The 15,866-nt window shown below is 42.3% G+C and overlaps 1 protein-coding gene across 4 annotated transcripts in view; it reads right to left on the bottom strand.

Moving 5' to 3' along the window:
• Positions 1–946: 946 nt before the first annotated feature.
• The window catches only part of xirp2a (xin actin binding repeat containing 2a), a 57,415-nt gene continuing 42,495 nt past the window's right edge, over positions 947–15,866 (bottom strand). For all 4 annotated transcript variants that reach the window (XM_025062081.1, XM_008324829.3, XM_025062082.1 and 1 more), the window contains 7 exons: positions 14,097–14,234; positions 12,497–12,580; positions 12,181–12,250; positions 11,730–11,833; positions 2,115–11,328; positions 1,179–1,312; positions 947–1,087 (listed from right to left, as the gene is read on the bottom strand). In XM_025062081.1, the coding sequence (XP_024917849.1) occupies positions 1,218–1,312; positions 2,115–11,328; positions 11,730–11,833; positions 12,181–12,250; positions 12,497–12,580; positions 14,097–14,234 (9,705 nt within the window). In that variant the 3' untranslated portion in view covers positions 947–1,087; positions 1,179–1,217. The remainder of the gene's footprint in view (positions 1,088–1,178; positions 1,313–2,114; positions 11,329–11,729; positions 11,834–12,180; positions 12,251–12,496; positions 12,581–14,096; positions 14,235–15,866) is intronic.

Raw genomic sequence — 15,866 nt, 5'->3', positions numbered from 1 at the left:
CAGGGTGGCAAAAATGTCCTCCAGGAAACTTGAAGCCCCCACCTCTGGCTCTCTTTTGTTGCTAAATGCTTCTTCAAAGCTTAAATCTGTGGAGCAGTCAGTGGCGTCAGAACATTTGGCACCTGTTGGCACAAATGCATCTTCTCTCTGTGCCAACTGCAGCACTTGGCTTGGCATCCAGTCTGACTCATCCCACTGATCGCACTGGTAAAAATCAGTGCACACTGACTGGTTTCGCTGAACCTTATCTTCACACAGTTCTGCAAACAGGTTGTTGTTGTTGTTGTTGTTGTTGTTGTTGGCATTTGCATTCTGTTCTGGTGCTCCCGCCTCATCTTTTACAGTGAATTCCTCCTTTGGTTTTCCTTCCTCTTCTAGTGTTTCACCTGATACTCTCTCCTCCTGCCCTGTGTGTCCATTTACTCTCACTTCCTCCACCTTCTCTGCACTTTCCTCCAGCGATGTGCTTCCCTCACATTGTTCTTTCTTTGCCTCACCACTCTGCACCTGAGAGTCCATTTCAGAAACCACTAGTGCCTCAGCCTCAGGCCCACTGTTTGATTCTTTAGTTTCTTGAGTGGGAGCAACACTCACTTCTTCAGCACCTGCCCCAGGGGAGGCTGGAACCTCTTCAGACATTTGCCCACTCTCTGCTGAACAGACATCGTGCGGCACCTTGTCAATTCCGTCCACTTCATTTTCTTCTTTGGCTGCAGGAACATCAGGCTTCACAGGTTCATTCTCCGGAGCACAGCCCTCCTTAGGAGGCCATGACGGCTTTACTAACTTTATCTCCTCCTCTATAGTAAAAGGTTTCTTTGGCTGATCCATTTGTGGAGGCCACACTACAGCAATCTTACTCGTGGGCTTCATTTCTTGAGCAGATGAAAATATAACTTTCTTTTCAGGTGTGGGTGATCTGATGTTTGTCTTTTTGGCTGGATCCTGAAGGTTTTTCTCGTTATTCCAGAGTTCTTTGTGAGGTTTCTGTCCAAAGCCCTCGTCATAATTCCCTCTGGACTTGAACAGCTGGTTGTAGTGTGGTTTGCAGTACATTCGTCCATGGAGAGAGGCATAGTTGCCAAGACTATAGGAGGGAAGAAGCAACAATAGCAACAATGTGTGAAATGGTGTAAATGAATCGACACATCACTGTGGACTGTGTCAAACAGCCTCACCTTAATTTGCCTTTGCAGTGTTCACAACGAAAGCAGCTTTTATGGAAGTTTTGTTTGTCGGCCATCAGGGACTCCATGGGGTAAACCCTCTTCCTGCACACCCTGCACTGTTCGGACTCTGGAATTCGAATTCTCTGCAAAAGAACAATGTGATTTAATATGGAGTACCCTTAGTTCAACAACACTGAAAAACTCACATGCAAGAAAACATGGAGCCATATGGCAATAAAACAAATAATATTCACACAAAAAACAACAACAGGCACAATGCAGTTAATGGATCTAAAATTTAAAAATTAAAAATAAAGAAATTAAATAAAAAATAAAGTAGTATTACAGTACATTTTTTTAATTTATTAGGTAAAATCGACACATACCAAAACACCAAAACATTTATATAATGCTACAAATCACTGAAGCCATTTTTCTAATTAGGCAAATTCATAAAAAATAAATTTAAAATTGAACTAAAATGTTCATTTTCTTGAAACTAGCCTAGATATTACAAAAATAAGCCTATGGAAAACATATGTTGAAAAAAAAATCAACAAAATGCTGAATGTCAGCTCAGGTATTATACTGTATTAAGAAAGAAGTCACTGCAGACTACAGAGAATCACTGAGGTATTTGGTTTCCGGTCAAGACCATAAATATTCTCACTAAGGTCAGTTCATACAATTAAACACACAAACACACGCAGGCATACGTTTAATATGTTAGCATCAATGCCAGTTTGAAACAGGGAGGCGGATGAGTACACGGGTCAAACTGCAACCTGAGAAAAAGGTGTGAAAGCCTGAGTGTTAGCAGTGACACTTCAAATGAAAGCACATCAGTGATGTCACAACAACGTGACATTTTCTTTTTTGTTTCCAACACAATTACAAGTTAATCACGCTTGGTTTATCGTCCTCATGCAGCACAGCCAGGTTTACCCGTCACAACAGTCTCCTGTGTGCGAGTGACGATCTGTGAAGTCCTCTGCTCTGTCACACTGTAACCCAGGTTCTGGAAAACTCCCCCGGACTCAGCCCATGACTCCTGGAAGCTTCGGAGCAGCTCCTCGGTGGAGGCATCAGGATGAACAGCTACTGTTAGAACTTTGCCTTTCACCACATCAGCATAGGACGGTGGGTTGCCACGGGCCAGGGAGCTCCCAGAGTGCACCTCACTACTCAGGGTTTCTTTAGCAATGCTTCCATCTTCATCAACTCTGCAGGATTGTTCGGTGAATACTGTGGCTTCAAATGGAGCAGCTGGTTTGGTATAAACCGATTCAGGTTCTCTTCGTTCTATTTGTTCTCGGAGCTCTCGCGCTGCCTGTGAGCTGTGTTCGCCTGTTTCAAAGACATTTTTAATTGCTTTGACATTGAAAGTGGGGATGTCGTCGGTCTTCTGGGTTTGTAGATCAGCCTCTGCGTCCTCTGTGTCACTGCCGAGTCTTTCTGCAATGACTATGGGTTCTTTTCTGGCAAAGACTTTAGGCTTTGGGGATTCAAATTTATTCACCAGCTTGGACAGGTCAACTTTTGGGAGATCCTCCTTCATAAGATCTATAATCACAGCTTCCGTACCCTCCTCATTGTCTGGGCCGAGGCGCTCGGGGATGTCAATGGGATCCTTGCGAACATATGCCCTGCTCACCTCTGCCTTTTGTGCTTCCTCAAAGAAAGACTTCTTGTCCCTCACTGTCTTCATGGAGTCAACCATTTCCGTAACATCCGCCATTCCTTCTTCATTTTTCTGCATGGGTGAGCCACTGTCTCTGAAAGGGGAAGATTGCTCTCTTTCAGCTGCAAAGCACTCGTATGTGGTCACTGTATGTTGAGCAGGGATGCTGAATGAGATCTTTGAGGACGTATCATGTAGTTTGACCAGCTTCTCTGAGCGGCTGAGAGTGGGAGAGGGCGTAGCCCTGCTAAAGCTAGATGTGGGTGTGTATGTCTTGCGAAGAGGAGGCGGCGGTGTCCCGATGGATTTGTAGGGTGGAGGTGATGGTGTCACCCTGAGGGGTGAGTCCACTCTCCTTGATTCAATGCTAATGAAAGTTGGTGATGGAGTACGGATACTTGCCAAAGGAGAGGACACTCTAGGATCAGGCGAGTCGCTCACGGCCTGATGGAGTTTGCTGCTCTGAAGTGACTTTTTCTCTAGCACCACCTTCTGTTCAGATTTAGAGCCACCAACACTGATCTTTGAGGCAACCTTTGCAGCTGTGGCACTGACAACTTTCTTGTCTGGTTTTGGAAGCACTGGTGGTGGCGCCGGTTTTTCTGTTTTCTCTTTGTCCTGTTTTTCAGCCAATTTCAAGTTTTCCATTAGCACACTGAGCTTTGCTCGAAACATATTTTTTAGGTAAAAAACAATTTCTTTCAATTTCTTTTTACTTTGCTGTTTGGCAATTTCACTTAGATTCTTTTTCTCATCTGAACCTATCGCCCATTCAGCCAACTCGCTTATAATCATTCTCACAGTCTTGGAGTCTATTCTGCTTGGGGTGCCCTCCAGCTCTTCTATTTGGTTGAGCAGCCTCTGCATGACATTACATTTCTCTGAATCTGTGATTTCTTCACTGGGAGCCTCATCTTTATGGCCCATTTTCCCTGCACCTTTCACAGACACATATTTGTGCTCGCCTTTTGAATTTCCGAACTTCGCCTGAATTGTATTTGTCTCTGCTGTTTGCTGCTTCAACTGCTGTGTTTGCACCTGAATGGCCTCTTGCCTGCAAAGGTTCTGCTCACTCACGACGACCACCTCCTCCTGCCTCTGAACAGCCTCTGCTGTCACGCTCTGCTGACTGTGGGAGACAGATACATGGCCTTGTCCTTGATGAGTTGCTGCAGATGTTGCCTTTGTCACCTTGGGCATTAACACAGTAACAGATGGTGACAGCTTCACTTCAGGCTCATTTTTCTGCACCTGCTTTGTCTTTTTCACACTGACCTCCACGTCAACTTTCTTTGCTGGAATGGTGACCTGGCTTTTGATTTCTTTTTCCTTCATTTCTCTTTCCATCTCAACTCTGGCTGTTGTTCGCTGCTTACTTTCCTGCTGTGACACAGAGCGTTTTTCTTGCTGAAATTGCATTTCACTTTTTATCACATCTGCTTGTGGCACACAATCACTTCTCTCCTCCTTCTTCTCCGTTGGGATCTTAAAGGTTTTTACCTTGAAACTTGGTGTGACTTTTGGAATTTTAGTAGGCAAAGAAAGGCTCTTCTTCTCTTCTAGTGTCACGGGTACATTAATATTCTTCACATCTTTAGATTTCAGAGCGACAGCAGGCTTGCTTTGAAGATTTTCCTGGACTGCACTTTGCACGGCAGCAATTGACTGAGTGCTGAAATCTTTCACTGAAGAAGTGACCACATGTGACTGTGACTCAACCTTGACACTGGAGGCCACATGATGTGACTGAGAAAAGGTCTGATGTTTAGATGCTGTTTGATTCTTTTTGACAGCATCAGCAGAGGAGAGTATGTTTTCTGTGAGTTGCTCACTGGCATCTTGCCTTTTTTCTGTGGACACATTTGAAGATGCAGAGATCAAGAGCTTGCTCAAAGGGATCTGGGAAGGTGCTTTCTTGGCAGGTATGTGTTGGGCCACAGTTTCTTTTTTGGAAATGATCTTAGCTCCCTCCGCCTTCTCTGTTCGCCCTTTTATGTCCACGTCTTTCTCAGTGTTTTGTGCCACAGAAGATTCAGTGTCGTTTGCAGAATATGACATGTTTGCCGGTGGAGAAGTGGGAGTAGTGACTGTACTCGTTTCCATCTCTTCTTTCTCCACCTTTTGTTGGCGAAACCTTTCCTCCGCAAGCATGAGAGGGGTTTTGAATTTGCGGGCATAGGGTCTGGCCTTCGGAGCTGGAGTAGGATCAGGAGGTGGAGGCAGTTTGATGGGAGGGACAAACGCTCTGGGTTTTGGTGCCGTTTTTGCATCTGGAATATCTGGAATTGTTTTCACAGACACGACTGTTGATTCAGACTGAAGTTGTTTATTCATTTGAGTTTGTTGGATGGTTTGTTTCTTTATTTCCTGCAATTTACCTTCCTTTTCTTCTTTATTGTCTGCTGAGTCAGTGATTTCTTGGTGAGGAGATGGCTCAGGTGGTGGAAGTGGAGAAGGCTCTGATTGCTTTTTTTGCCACTTGGGTTTCACTTGTATTGGCTTTTTTGGTGTTTCTGGGACAGCGGGCACCTTAAATAATGGTCTGCAGATGGGTTTGACCAGCTTTGCAGGGGTTGGCTGTGGCAAAGCATTTAGCTCTTGCTGTGAAGGAGGAGGCGGGAGAAAATCTTGACTGCCTACTGAGGTCGGAGGGGGAGGAGGTGGTGGAGGAGGAGGGAAGAAGTCAGACTCAGCCTTCATGCATTCCATAGGAGGAGGAGGTGGCGGTGGTGGGAGGTCATGGTCTTGAATGTTGAAAGGTCGGACTGAAGGTGGCACTGGGGTCTCCAGCACCGGTGACGGTGGTGGAGGGAGGGACAACTCAGACTCTGACCGTGGAGGTGGTGAAGAGGGAGGAGGAGGGAAGGGAATTTCTGGTTTTGCCTTTTTTATCATGCCCTTCCCTCTGATATCAAGGGTACTCTGCTCATCCTTTGTATTTTTGATGGTTGTTTTTTCAGATAGAGTCTTGTTTTCTGCCATTTGTTTCTGGGAAGTTGAAGTTTGCTCTGACCTTTTTGTATTTTGCATATTCTGCTTCTGTGTGACACTTCTCTCCACCACTGTGTTCTGCACATGCTTTATTGTCTTTGTTTCAGACGTTTTCTTTGAAACACTCATCTGTGAAGAATTTTTTGCCTCTTTTATGACTTTTACCTCAGCTGTTTGCTTCTCTGTGTGATCATCCACAGTCCCTGGTCTTGTCTTTATCATAAAAGGCTTCTGAGCTGGTATTTTCTGTGGGGGCAGAGCTCTCTGCTTCTGTTCTTTTGTGTTCTTCTCTTCAGAGGCCCCTGAGGTATTCTCTGTTTTGGCTACAATAACTGAGTGGTCCTCTTGGGTTATTACCTGTGTTTTTACTGATTTGCTTTCACTGTACCTCTGCGTGTGCTTCTGTGCTTCACTGCTGTGAGTGAGGTTTTTCACAGCGGGGGATGGATTGACTGCTGCACTCTCACTCTTGGTTTGAGGTTTGCATTCAGGCTCCACTTGCTTTGCAGCTGCTACTTTTTTCACAGGTACTTTCACCGTCTTTGGAGCATGCATACGCTTTGGTTTGGAATACGGTTTTCTCTGCATCAGATTCTTTATTGTCCCTTGCACGTCCCCTTTTACGACCTCTTCCTTTTCTACCTGGATTGCGTCCTGTCCTTCATAAAGCGACCTTATGGATGTTTTGACATCTCCCTCCATGCTTCCCCTGCGCTGTGTCTTTGGTGATGTCGTCGGTTCAAGGAAAAGCTGAATGGTGGCTTTAACGTCACCCTGTTCACTCACTTGATGCTGGTAAATCTTTTTCTCACTTGAGGCTTCATGTAAACTTTGCATGGCAGTGTAGATGTCTCCTTTGACAATCTCCTCTTTTTCCACCTCTTTTACAGCTTGCTTGGCCTCCTCCAGGGACCTCAGGGTCCCTTTGATGTCACCAGGCACTAAATCGTCAACAGTGACTGATGTATTAGTTGTAGATTTCTCCAGCGACTCAAGAGCACCTCTGATGTCTCCCCTGATAATTTCAGGCTTCTCCATTTCTTTGGCCTGATGTTGGGCCTCCTCCAGAGACCTCAGAGTGGTAGGTATGTCACCTTTTACCACCTCCTCTTTCTCTATCATCACCTTCTGGTGTATAGCTTGGGTGAGAGAATCCAGAGCTGCGTTAAGATCACCCTTAACTATATCCTTTGTTTCTACATTTTTATAGGTCACACTGGGTTCTGTCATAAATACGTTAACGATGCTGTGCACGTCACCGGGAACTATATCATCTTCAGCTACAGTGCGACCGATTTGCTGCTGAATTTTTCGCAGTAGGATTTTAGTCTCCTCGATGTCGCCTCCTATGATATGCTCCTTTTCTACTTGTTCTTGGCTCTCGTCAGACTCACTCTGAAACTGTTTTAGGTAATCCAAGGCCCCAGACTCAATGCATGTGGTGTAAAAGCTGACGTTACCTCTTTCTGTGTCCCCTACCCTTATCCGTCTGGAGTCCTCTCCACCTGAGTTGGAGAGAAGTCGCTGAAGAGTTTTGCTCACATTACCTTGAATGATATCCTCTTTTTCAGTGCTGGCTCTCTCACCTTTATTCAAAAGAGAGTAGATGGTCATCCTCACATCTCCTTTCTCATCCTCTTGAATCAGAATACCACGCTTTGAGGAGCCCTCACCCTTGAGCAGATTGTTTATGGCCTCTTGGATGTCACCATGGACAATTTCCTCTTTTTCCACATTGATTCCTCGTTCTTGGTTGAAAAGCTGTTGCACTGTGGTGTTGATGTTCCCCCTCTCGTCTTGGTCAATAATAATCCCCTTTTCAGCGCTCTCTCTGCGGTTGAGGAGGTTCATCATTATGTTGCTTAGATCACCTCTGATAATCTCCTCTTTTTGAATTTGTGGAGAATCCTGATTCATGAGTTTATACTTGGCCATGCGAACGTCCCCAATCTCATCTGCTTCAATAAGAATACCTTGTGCATTCACCATTTTCTGAGAGTACAGTTCCTCCAGTGTCTCTTTAACACTTTTACCTATTATTTCTGTCTTTTCAACACTGCCCTCATTGAATTCATGGAATGGAGTCGACTCAAACAGCCATGTTGTTGTCTTGACATCGGCCTGTGGGATTTCCTCCTTCATCACTGGCAGCTCAGGGCCATCATAGTCTTTGATACTGTCAAGTGGCTGCTTTTCAAAGAGCCACACAGACTGTTTGACATCCCCTTTCATTACTTCTTCCTTTGTCACCCTTTTCATGTCATCATACTCCTCGCCTGCATTATGGATTTCATCAATACTGCGTGTCTCAAACATCCACGTGGCAGATCTGACATCACCTTTTTTTATTTCACTCACGCTAACAGTTCTGATGTACTTCTGAGACATCTCATCAGTCTCAAACAGTTCTTTGTTTGTTTTAACGTCACCACCTCGAATATCTGCAACTGTTTTGGACTGCACTTTTATTTCTTCTGTAATTTCATCTAGGGGCTGCGTTTCAAACCTCCACCTGGCAGAGCTAACATCTCCTTTATGGATGCCTTCCTCAGTCACAGCTTTAATTACATAGACCTCTTCTGAATCTCTTATTGAATCCAGTGGTTTTGTTTCAAACAGCCACCGAGCCCCCACCACATCCCCTCTCATGACTTCTTCTTTAGTAACGGTAGTTACTTCGTGGTAATGGCCTTCCTTGTCACGTATGGCATAAAGTGGCTGGGTTTCAAACATCATGGTGTAATTCTTCACATCCCCCTTTTCCTTTTCATCTCTAAATATAGTTGTGAGTTTTGAAATATCAGTCTCCGTGGACTCCTCTTTAATCTCATCAAGGGAGAAGGTTTCAAAAATGAATCGGCCTTTTCCAACATTACCACCCTGAACATCAGTCACGGTACGGGTTTCTCTTGTCTCTGAAATTTCGTCACGGATGGCATCTATTGGCTGGTTCTCAAACATCCAAGTACAGCTGACCACATTGCCCTTTTGAATGTCATCAGTCTGCTGTGTCTTCAGCCTCTGCATTGTTTCCTCTGAGGTAGAACTCATGATGTCTGACGATTGATTCTCAAAAATGTACTTCATTCTGGAGACATCGCCTGACTCAATGTCAATTTTTGTAACCCTCCTGAAAGAGCTGCTGTCCTCTCTTGCAATATTTTCAAGATTTTCTGTTTCAAAAAGGAAGCGAGCCAGTCGTACATCTTTTCCTTGGATGTCCTCTTGGTTTACGGTGCAAGTTTTCAGGATGGTCTCAGACTCAGAGTCGGTGTGGTCGCGTATATTGTCAAGTGTTTGTGTCTCAAAGAGCCAAGTGCATGTTTTGACATCTCCCTTTTGCACTTCTTCAACATCAGTCTCATTCTTTTCCATCTTTTCATACAACACATCCATTGGCTGCGTCTCAAAGAGCCATCTACAAGTCTTGACATCCCCTTTTTCTATACTAATTCCCTCTTTAGTTCTATGTTCTTCATCCTCAAAGGTACTGAGAACTTTAATGGCATCCAGCGGTTGAGTTTCAAACAACCACTTAGCTGTTTTGACATCTCCGGACTCCATCTCTTGTTTGGATATCCCTTTAATAATCTGAAATTTATCAAGGCTGTCATCAAACTGATCAATAGGACGGGTTTCAAACATCCATCTGCAGCTTCGTACGTCACCTTTTACAATCTCTTCACGCCTCACTGTTCTTACCTCATGAAACTGACCAGAACTGTCCTGCATGGCATACATGGGGGTAGATTCAAAAAGACACTTGTTGGACAAGACAGAGCCACTAGTAACACCTTCAACCTGAATTTTCTGCGTTTCACATTTGCTTAGGTCCATATTTTCAAATCTTTCTTTGTAGTTTGTGACGTCTCCTTTGTCAAGGGATTGAATTTTCACCGTTCTTGTCATTTCCTTTTTCTCCTCTCTTATATCTTCTAGTGGCTGGCTTTCAAAGACCCACGCTTGATGCCTCACGTCACCCTTTTCCTCCTCTGATGCAACTGTTTTCTTAAGTTTTCCCACTTCTGGCAATTCTTTCAGGTTCTCCATGGGCACCGTCTCAAACAGGTGTTTTGTGGATTGAACATCACCTCCTACAATCTTTTCAGAATACACAGTTTGAGAGTTGGCATTGTCTTTCAGGGTGTCCATAGGCTGGGTTTCAAAAACCCAACAGTGTTTTCTCACATCGGCTCCAAGTATTTCTTCTTTTTCCTTCCTGGAACTTTCCCATTCTTCATCCTTGATGGTGTCAAGGGTTTTGGTCTCAAAAAGCCACCTACCTTTGTTTACACTGTCCTTCATTTCCCCCATGGATATACCACATATTAGCTTGACCTTGGCAGGGTCTTTGTTGATCATATCAAGAGGCTGGGTTTCAAACATCCATCGTGATGTCTTCACGTCCCCTTTTTCTGTTTCTTCTTTGCGGATGGTGGTGATCTCAAGCATCTCTCCAGAATCTCCCCTGATGACACACATGGGTTCGGTCTCAAACATGCGAGTGGTTGTTTTCACATCCCCCTTAATCTCCTCCAGTTCAGACCTCAGGTTTAGAAAGTTGCTTTCCTCAATGGTCTCTGTTTTACCCAGAGAGTCCAGGTGCTGAGTCTCAAAGAGATACCTGGCAGTTTTGACATCCCCTCCAGTGATATCTTTGGTGACAGTGCCATCTGTCTCCAGCTCATCCTCTTGGTAGATCTTGTTCAGGTAATCAAGTGGTTGAGTCTCAAAAAGCCACGTTGCAGTGCGAACATCTCCTCTGGCAAGATCGGTCATTTTTTCTGTCTGCTCATTTGAAGTTGTTTCATTTCCAAGAGCATCCATTGGTTGAGTCTCAAAGATCCATGCAGTGTATCTGACATCTTTGCCGGCAATGATTTCCTGTTGAGCAATATTCTTCACCTCTGTCTCATCTGGGGTTTCATCTTTAATAGTGTCTAAGGGCTTGTTTTCGAATACCCAGCGCATTGACTGCACTTCTCCTTTAAGGATCTCGTCCCACTCCACGGACTCCCTGTCGGGGCTGGAGCGTTCACTTGAGCCATCATTTTCAAAAAGATAGCACGCTTGCTCGACATCACCCACAACCTCTTCACTTTCTAAATCCTTTTGCTCTGCCTCAGTGAGCTGGTTCAAGAAGTCCGCTTCCAAGTTTTTGCGGACCTCTGGATGAATGTGCTTGTAGAGGCGCTTCACTTCAGCTGTGCTCTTGTGTTTAAAGTACTGCTCCTTACCAACTTGCCTATTTTGGATAGCTTGTTCCTTAAATTGAGAGGAAAGCATATTCTCTGCAGTTTCCTGTGATGCCTGTGGTAGGTTTGAGGGTGGTGGAGGGAAATGGTTTGACACCTCCTGAGACACTGCAGATGTTGATGATGATGTTGCAGTTTTGACAGTGGAGGAGGTTTCATGGCTTGTTAATTTTGAAGCTTTAGAGGACTGCTTTATTGGTGCCCATTGAAACTCTCCGAAATCCACATCAACCTTTTCATTAAAAGTGTTGTGGTGTTGTACAGGGGAAAGAAGGATATTGTGATGAAGTTAATAAAGTAAATGTTATTTTTTGCAACATGTTCACAATGATATTGGAAATACTAAGTATTTATTGAATACAATGTGGAAAAAAAATCATTTTTAAGTACATGCAAAAATGCTTTTCATGTCCATAGGAAAAAATGATGGAGTCTCTGATCATAGGAAAAAATAGTGATGAATAGCTCTATTCAAATAATTCATTGTTGTTGATTTGCTTGAAATTCCACCCCTACTGTTCACAATTTATTTCCTGTCAACTCAATGTGAGATTCAATAATGACGACGTCATGATGGGGCTAATACTAATATCCACAGAAAAAAAATCACTGACTTGCAGCCAACATCGTTACCTTAATTTCCTTGGCTGGTGCAGCTTCCTCAATGGTTTTTTCATACTGCTGCTTCAAAGCCTGCGTAGAAATCTTTGGTGGTTCCTCTCCTTCGACGAGCATAACTGAATTAGACACATGAAGAAGGCTGCCTCATTAAGTCACTCTCAGTGAGAAAGCCCGGCAGCACATCGAGAAGAGAAATAAATCATTTCATTAAAAACCTGAGTAGTTTTCATTTTCTAACACCATGCAGTGGTGATTGCCCAATTTTCACTCTCCATAATTTTACTTTCCTGACTCTGTACTGATTAGATTTAGTACTTTGCAATGAATAGAAAATCATCTGTACGTCATTTCCCTCTCATCGCTCATCCCTTATTCAGCCATGGACGAAAAATCATTAAAATACAGGAGAAAAGCTCTGATAGAAGAGTGCAAATTACAATAGAAATGATAAGAGTAGATCTACCTGTTTCATTGTAATGGCTCCCATAACCGCCAGTCACATTGTTATGGTGGAGTCTCTGATCATGCATCACCTGTCAAATGAAAGAAGCAAATTATTCCTGCTTTAGTAAAAGGTAATTATATCATCCAGTGCTCGAAGTCTGGATTTTAAGGCTAGGTAATTAAAGTTAAGTGATGTTAGTTATTTATATACTATACACAAATATGCTTCATGCTGTTAAACTAAAATTGAGACTTGTCTTGGCTGATTAGCATCTTGCACATGGTGCAAATAAAAAGATCTACTGCAAAGATGATAACAAATTTTCATACAGAACCTCTTTGTCTTCACAGTGGAGGAGGGTCGTGGTGGGTATTTCTACACTTCTTCTCACTATCACCTCTGAGGAGCTTGACATTTCCTATTCGATACAAATAAAATGAGGACATGACATAGAAAGATTTCTCCTAGAATGGCAGTTATGTAAATCAAAAAATACCAGTCAAAAGAAATGAAATAAAGTATTTTATTATTAAGGGAAAACAAGTAAACTATTTGATGTGAAGTGTATGCTATTTTAGCTAAGGAACTTAGGTCTGCACAAAAAGTAGAAATAATGTTTATCTTACATTAGTGACACACATTTTGCTGTACATTTACCAAGTAAGCTATTCTAAACTACTAGTTTAGCAATGTCTGGCGTTAATATACAATGGCTAATCATCACAAGCTATCAAAAGCTAATCAACTAAGCAAAGCCAATAATTGGTATAATTGTAGTAACACACACAGAAATTACAGGCCAAGATATGTTGTGGTCACAGCTAATACCTCAAAGGCAGCCTAGCATTAAGACTAGCTTGCTAGGTTGTAGCTAGTATGTCTATGTAAATTTTGAAACACTGACTGGTTACTTAGTAATTTATTAAGGTAGTCAGGTTGTCACTACTAGAGAGGTTACTAAACTTCACATTACCAACACATATTAATTACCTTAAAATTTGCCATGGCAGTTTGGAGATAAAATGTAAAAGGTAAATATTTCTGTAGAATTAGCAACATCTTTGAAACATTTCAGGTCTGTGAGGAAACATGAGCGGAAAGGTTTTCTCCAACAGCAGATCAAACAGATGTAGACGTTAAAACTCATAAATGTAATGATGAAAAAAACATTTCAAATGTATTATTTAGGCACTGTGTCCATGATTATCTCCTGAGTGAGCCGATGGGTAGGACTTTGTGGAGGCGCGGAGTTGACCTTACTTTGCTGAGATACGAACTGATTCCATAGAGCTAATGTGTTCTGGCATTTCACAGAAGCAGTAACGGCAGCCAAGTTGAAGGTTCTCTCTTCGATTTGAGCTAAAATAGTTACACGTTTTAGCTATGGTCTGGAGGTCATCTTAGAGACATTTCAGGCTTCCTAATGACTACAGCAGAGGTTTGTTCAAATCCTTAAGTCGCCCTTTGGTGCAGCAGTAGAAAATTGTGATGCTTTGCTATTAAATATGGAATGTGAACAGTTTCCTAAGTGGAAAAAATATGGCATTAAATCATGTGAAATGAAGCACTGAAAGTAAACCGACCCACTATTTTAATAATATGGTGTTTCGCAATAAATATGCATAAAGTAGAAAGTTGGAAATATTGAAATAATTAATGATGACTTGGATTTGAAGGTAAACTGGTTCAAAGAACATGTTTTGAATACCTTAAATCCTGCTGTACTGTAAGCACACATTATGACATCACCGTCCAGTAGACAACACTTCCTGTAACTTGGTCACTGTTGTACAGTCAGTTGTCAAACTAAAGGCTGCTCTAGGAGCAGAGCTGGTGATAGTGACTTAGAACATTCTACAAAAATGTCAAATAATGCTGATCAAACGTGTCTTTATTATTTAGGACATAGAATCTATATAAACCAAATTCCTCACCTGGACGGACTTCTGCTGGTAATGAAACTGGCTGACGTTGGACTGAGAAGAGGAAGAGGCAAACTCTTGTGTCTCAAACTGTTTCTTCACACTAGCCAGGCCACCAGGCAGTGAACAAGGCTCCCAGTCCTCCATCGTCTGTTAGGACATAGAAACAAAACATGATTTACTCCCACTGATCAGAGATTATCAGGCTGTGCCTATCAGTACGATCACAAATTGAAGCTAATTTAACTGACTCTAATTGACCAAAGATATTATCATTTCAATTTATACTGAAACGGAAATCAACTCGGACACGGCTTCATTTTCCTAAAGGAATGCTTTTTTTACAGTCGTGAAGCCTCCTTGTGGCTAACTGCTACTTTAGTCTTTGGGAAGGGTTAAAAATTGTCTTAGAATGGAGCCAACAGAAGAGATTGTCCATTAAAAGCAAAGTCTATTACTGTGCTCAATGAAATTGTCAATTCAATCCAAACAGTCTTCAGATCAAGGACACAACAGGAAGTGTTTAATTGCACGTCGGATTTGTGTTTTATACCTTGTGTAAAAACCCATCAACCTTGAGTCTCTGTGTTGTAAACCCCTTTGGAGCCAACAGCCATTTAACAGTGATGATCTGACCTTGGCAAGCCAATTGCTGCTTACCCACTGACCTTGACCTTTCATCATATACTGATAGAAATATGTAGTGTATGACAGCTTTGGTGTGTCTCTAATATATTTGTCATTGTAAGGCTGTTTCACAGGGCCACTCTACTGCCCCCGCAGTCCTTTTATTAAAGACATGGTTTATTACTGCATTCACACTGAAACGCTGCTTGTTTCATTTGAATGCAGTGTGGATTCGTCACTGTAGCAAAGCCAGTCAAACCGAGAGTAAACACTTTCTCTGTCAGCCTCAACCCCAGTACAACAACTACAGTAATTTACAAGATATTGATTTTCCACAGTACAAAAGTACTAGTGATGGTCGAGCATTATTCCTGCTCATTCTTGATAAATTACCTCCAGTTAGTATTTCTTTTGTAGCGTTCTTAAACTGAGATATCAAAAAATATTAAAAGAAAATTGACTTTCTGAAAAATTATCGCATTTCTGTCTTATATTCAAGCAAAGGCAATTAAAAATCAATCCGAAATATAAAAACAAGCCAGAAGAATAGTACCTACCTATCCACATATCTAACTAATAATAATTAACTAATTAACACACCTATGAACTTTGGACGTCTGGTTTGACTTTTTGCCAATGTCCGATATGCCGATATCGTCCAAACACTTTCCGATTCCAATATCAACCTATACTGATGTAGCGGAGCAATGGTGGAAGTTAAGTGTTGCCTGCTCACTAAAATGGTGGGTTAAAAGAGTGTTTCTCAATTATTTTCCCATGTACCCTCAGTACACCAAAAACAAACAACTTCTTATTTTGATTCAAATGTATCGAGGAAATACTGTAGTAAAGAGCTCATATCTGTAAAAGCAGAAAAGTACCTCTGTGATTAATTATTGAAACTGACATCATTAGGTTGTTTTCTAACAATTTTAACGATGAAATGAATAAATGCTTCATTAGTTTATGTCTCAGGGATTTCATAATAAATGTGAGCTTTGGTTCAAAATGAACGAGATTAAAAAAAAACAAAACAAAAACAGTGTCATCAGCTGTGGACTCAAATTTCCTGGTTCAGTGAAAACAGAGGTTTCCCCGGTCTATTAGTTATCGTGATGCGCTCATTCTGAGCATGTCTGATGAGTCAGCTGAGAG

Source organism: Cynoglossus semilaevis, chromosome 14 (assembly GCF_000523025.1).
Source record: "Cynoglossus semilaevis isolate Cse_v1.0 chromosome 14, Cse_v1.0, whole genome shotgun sequence".
NCBI classification, from domain to species: domain Eukaryota; kingdom Metazoa; phylum Chordata; class Actinopteri; order Pleuronectiformes; family Cynoglossidae; genus Cynoglossus; species Cynoglossus semilaevis.
Note: the sequence above shows the minus strand (reverse complement) of the source record. Positions and strands in the feature narration are given on the sequence as shown.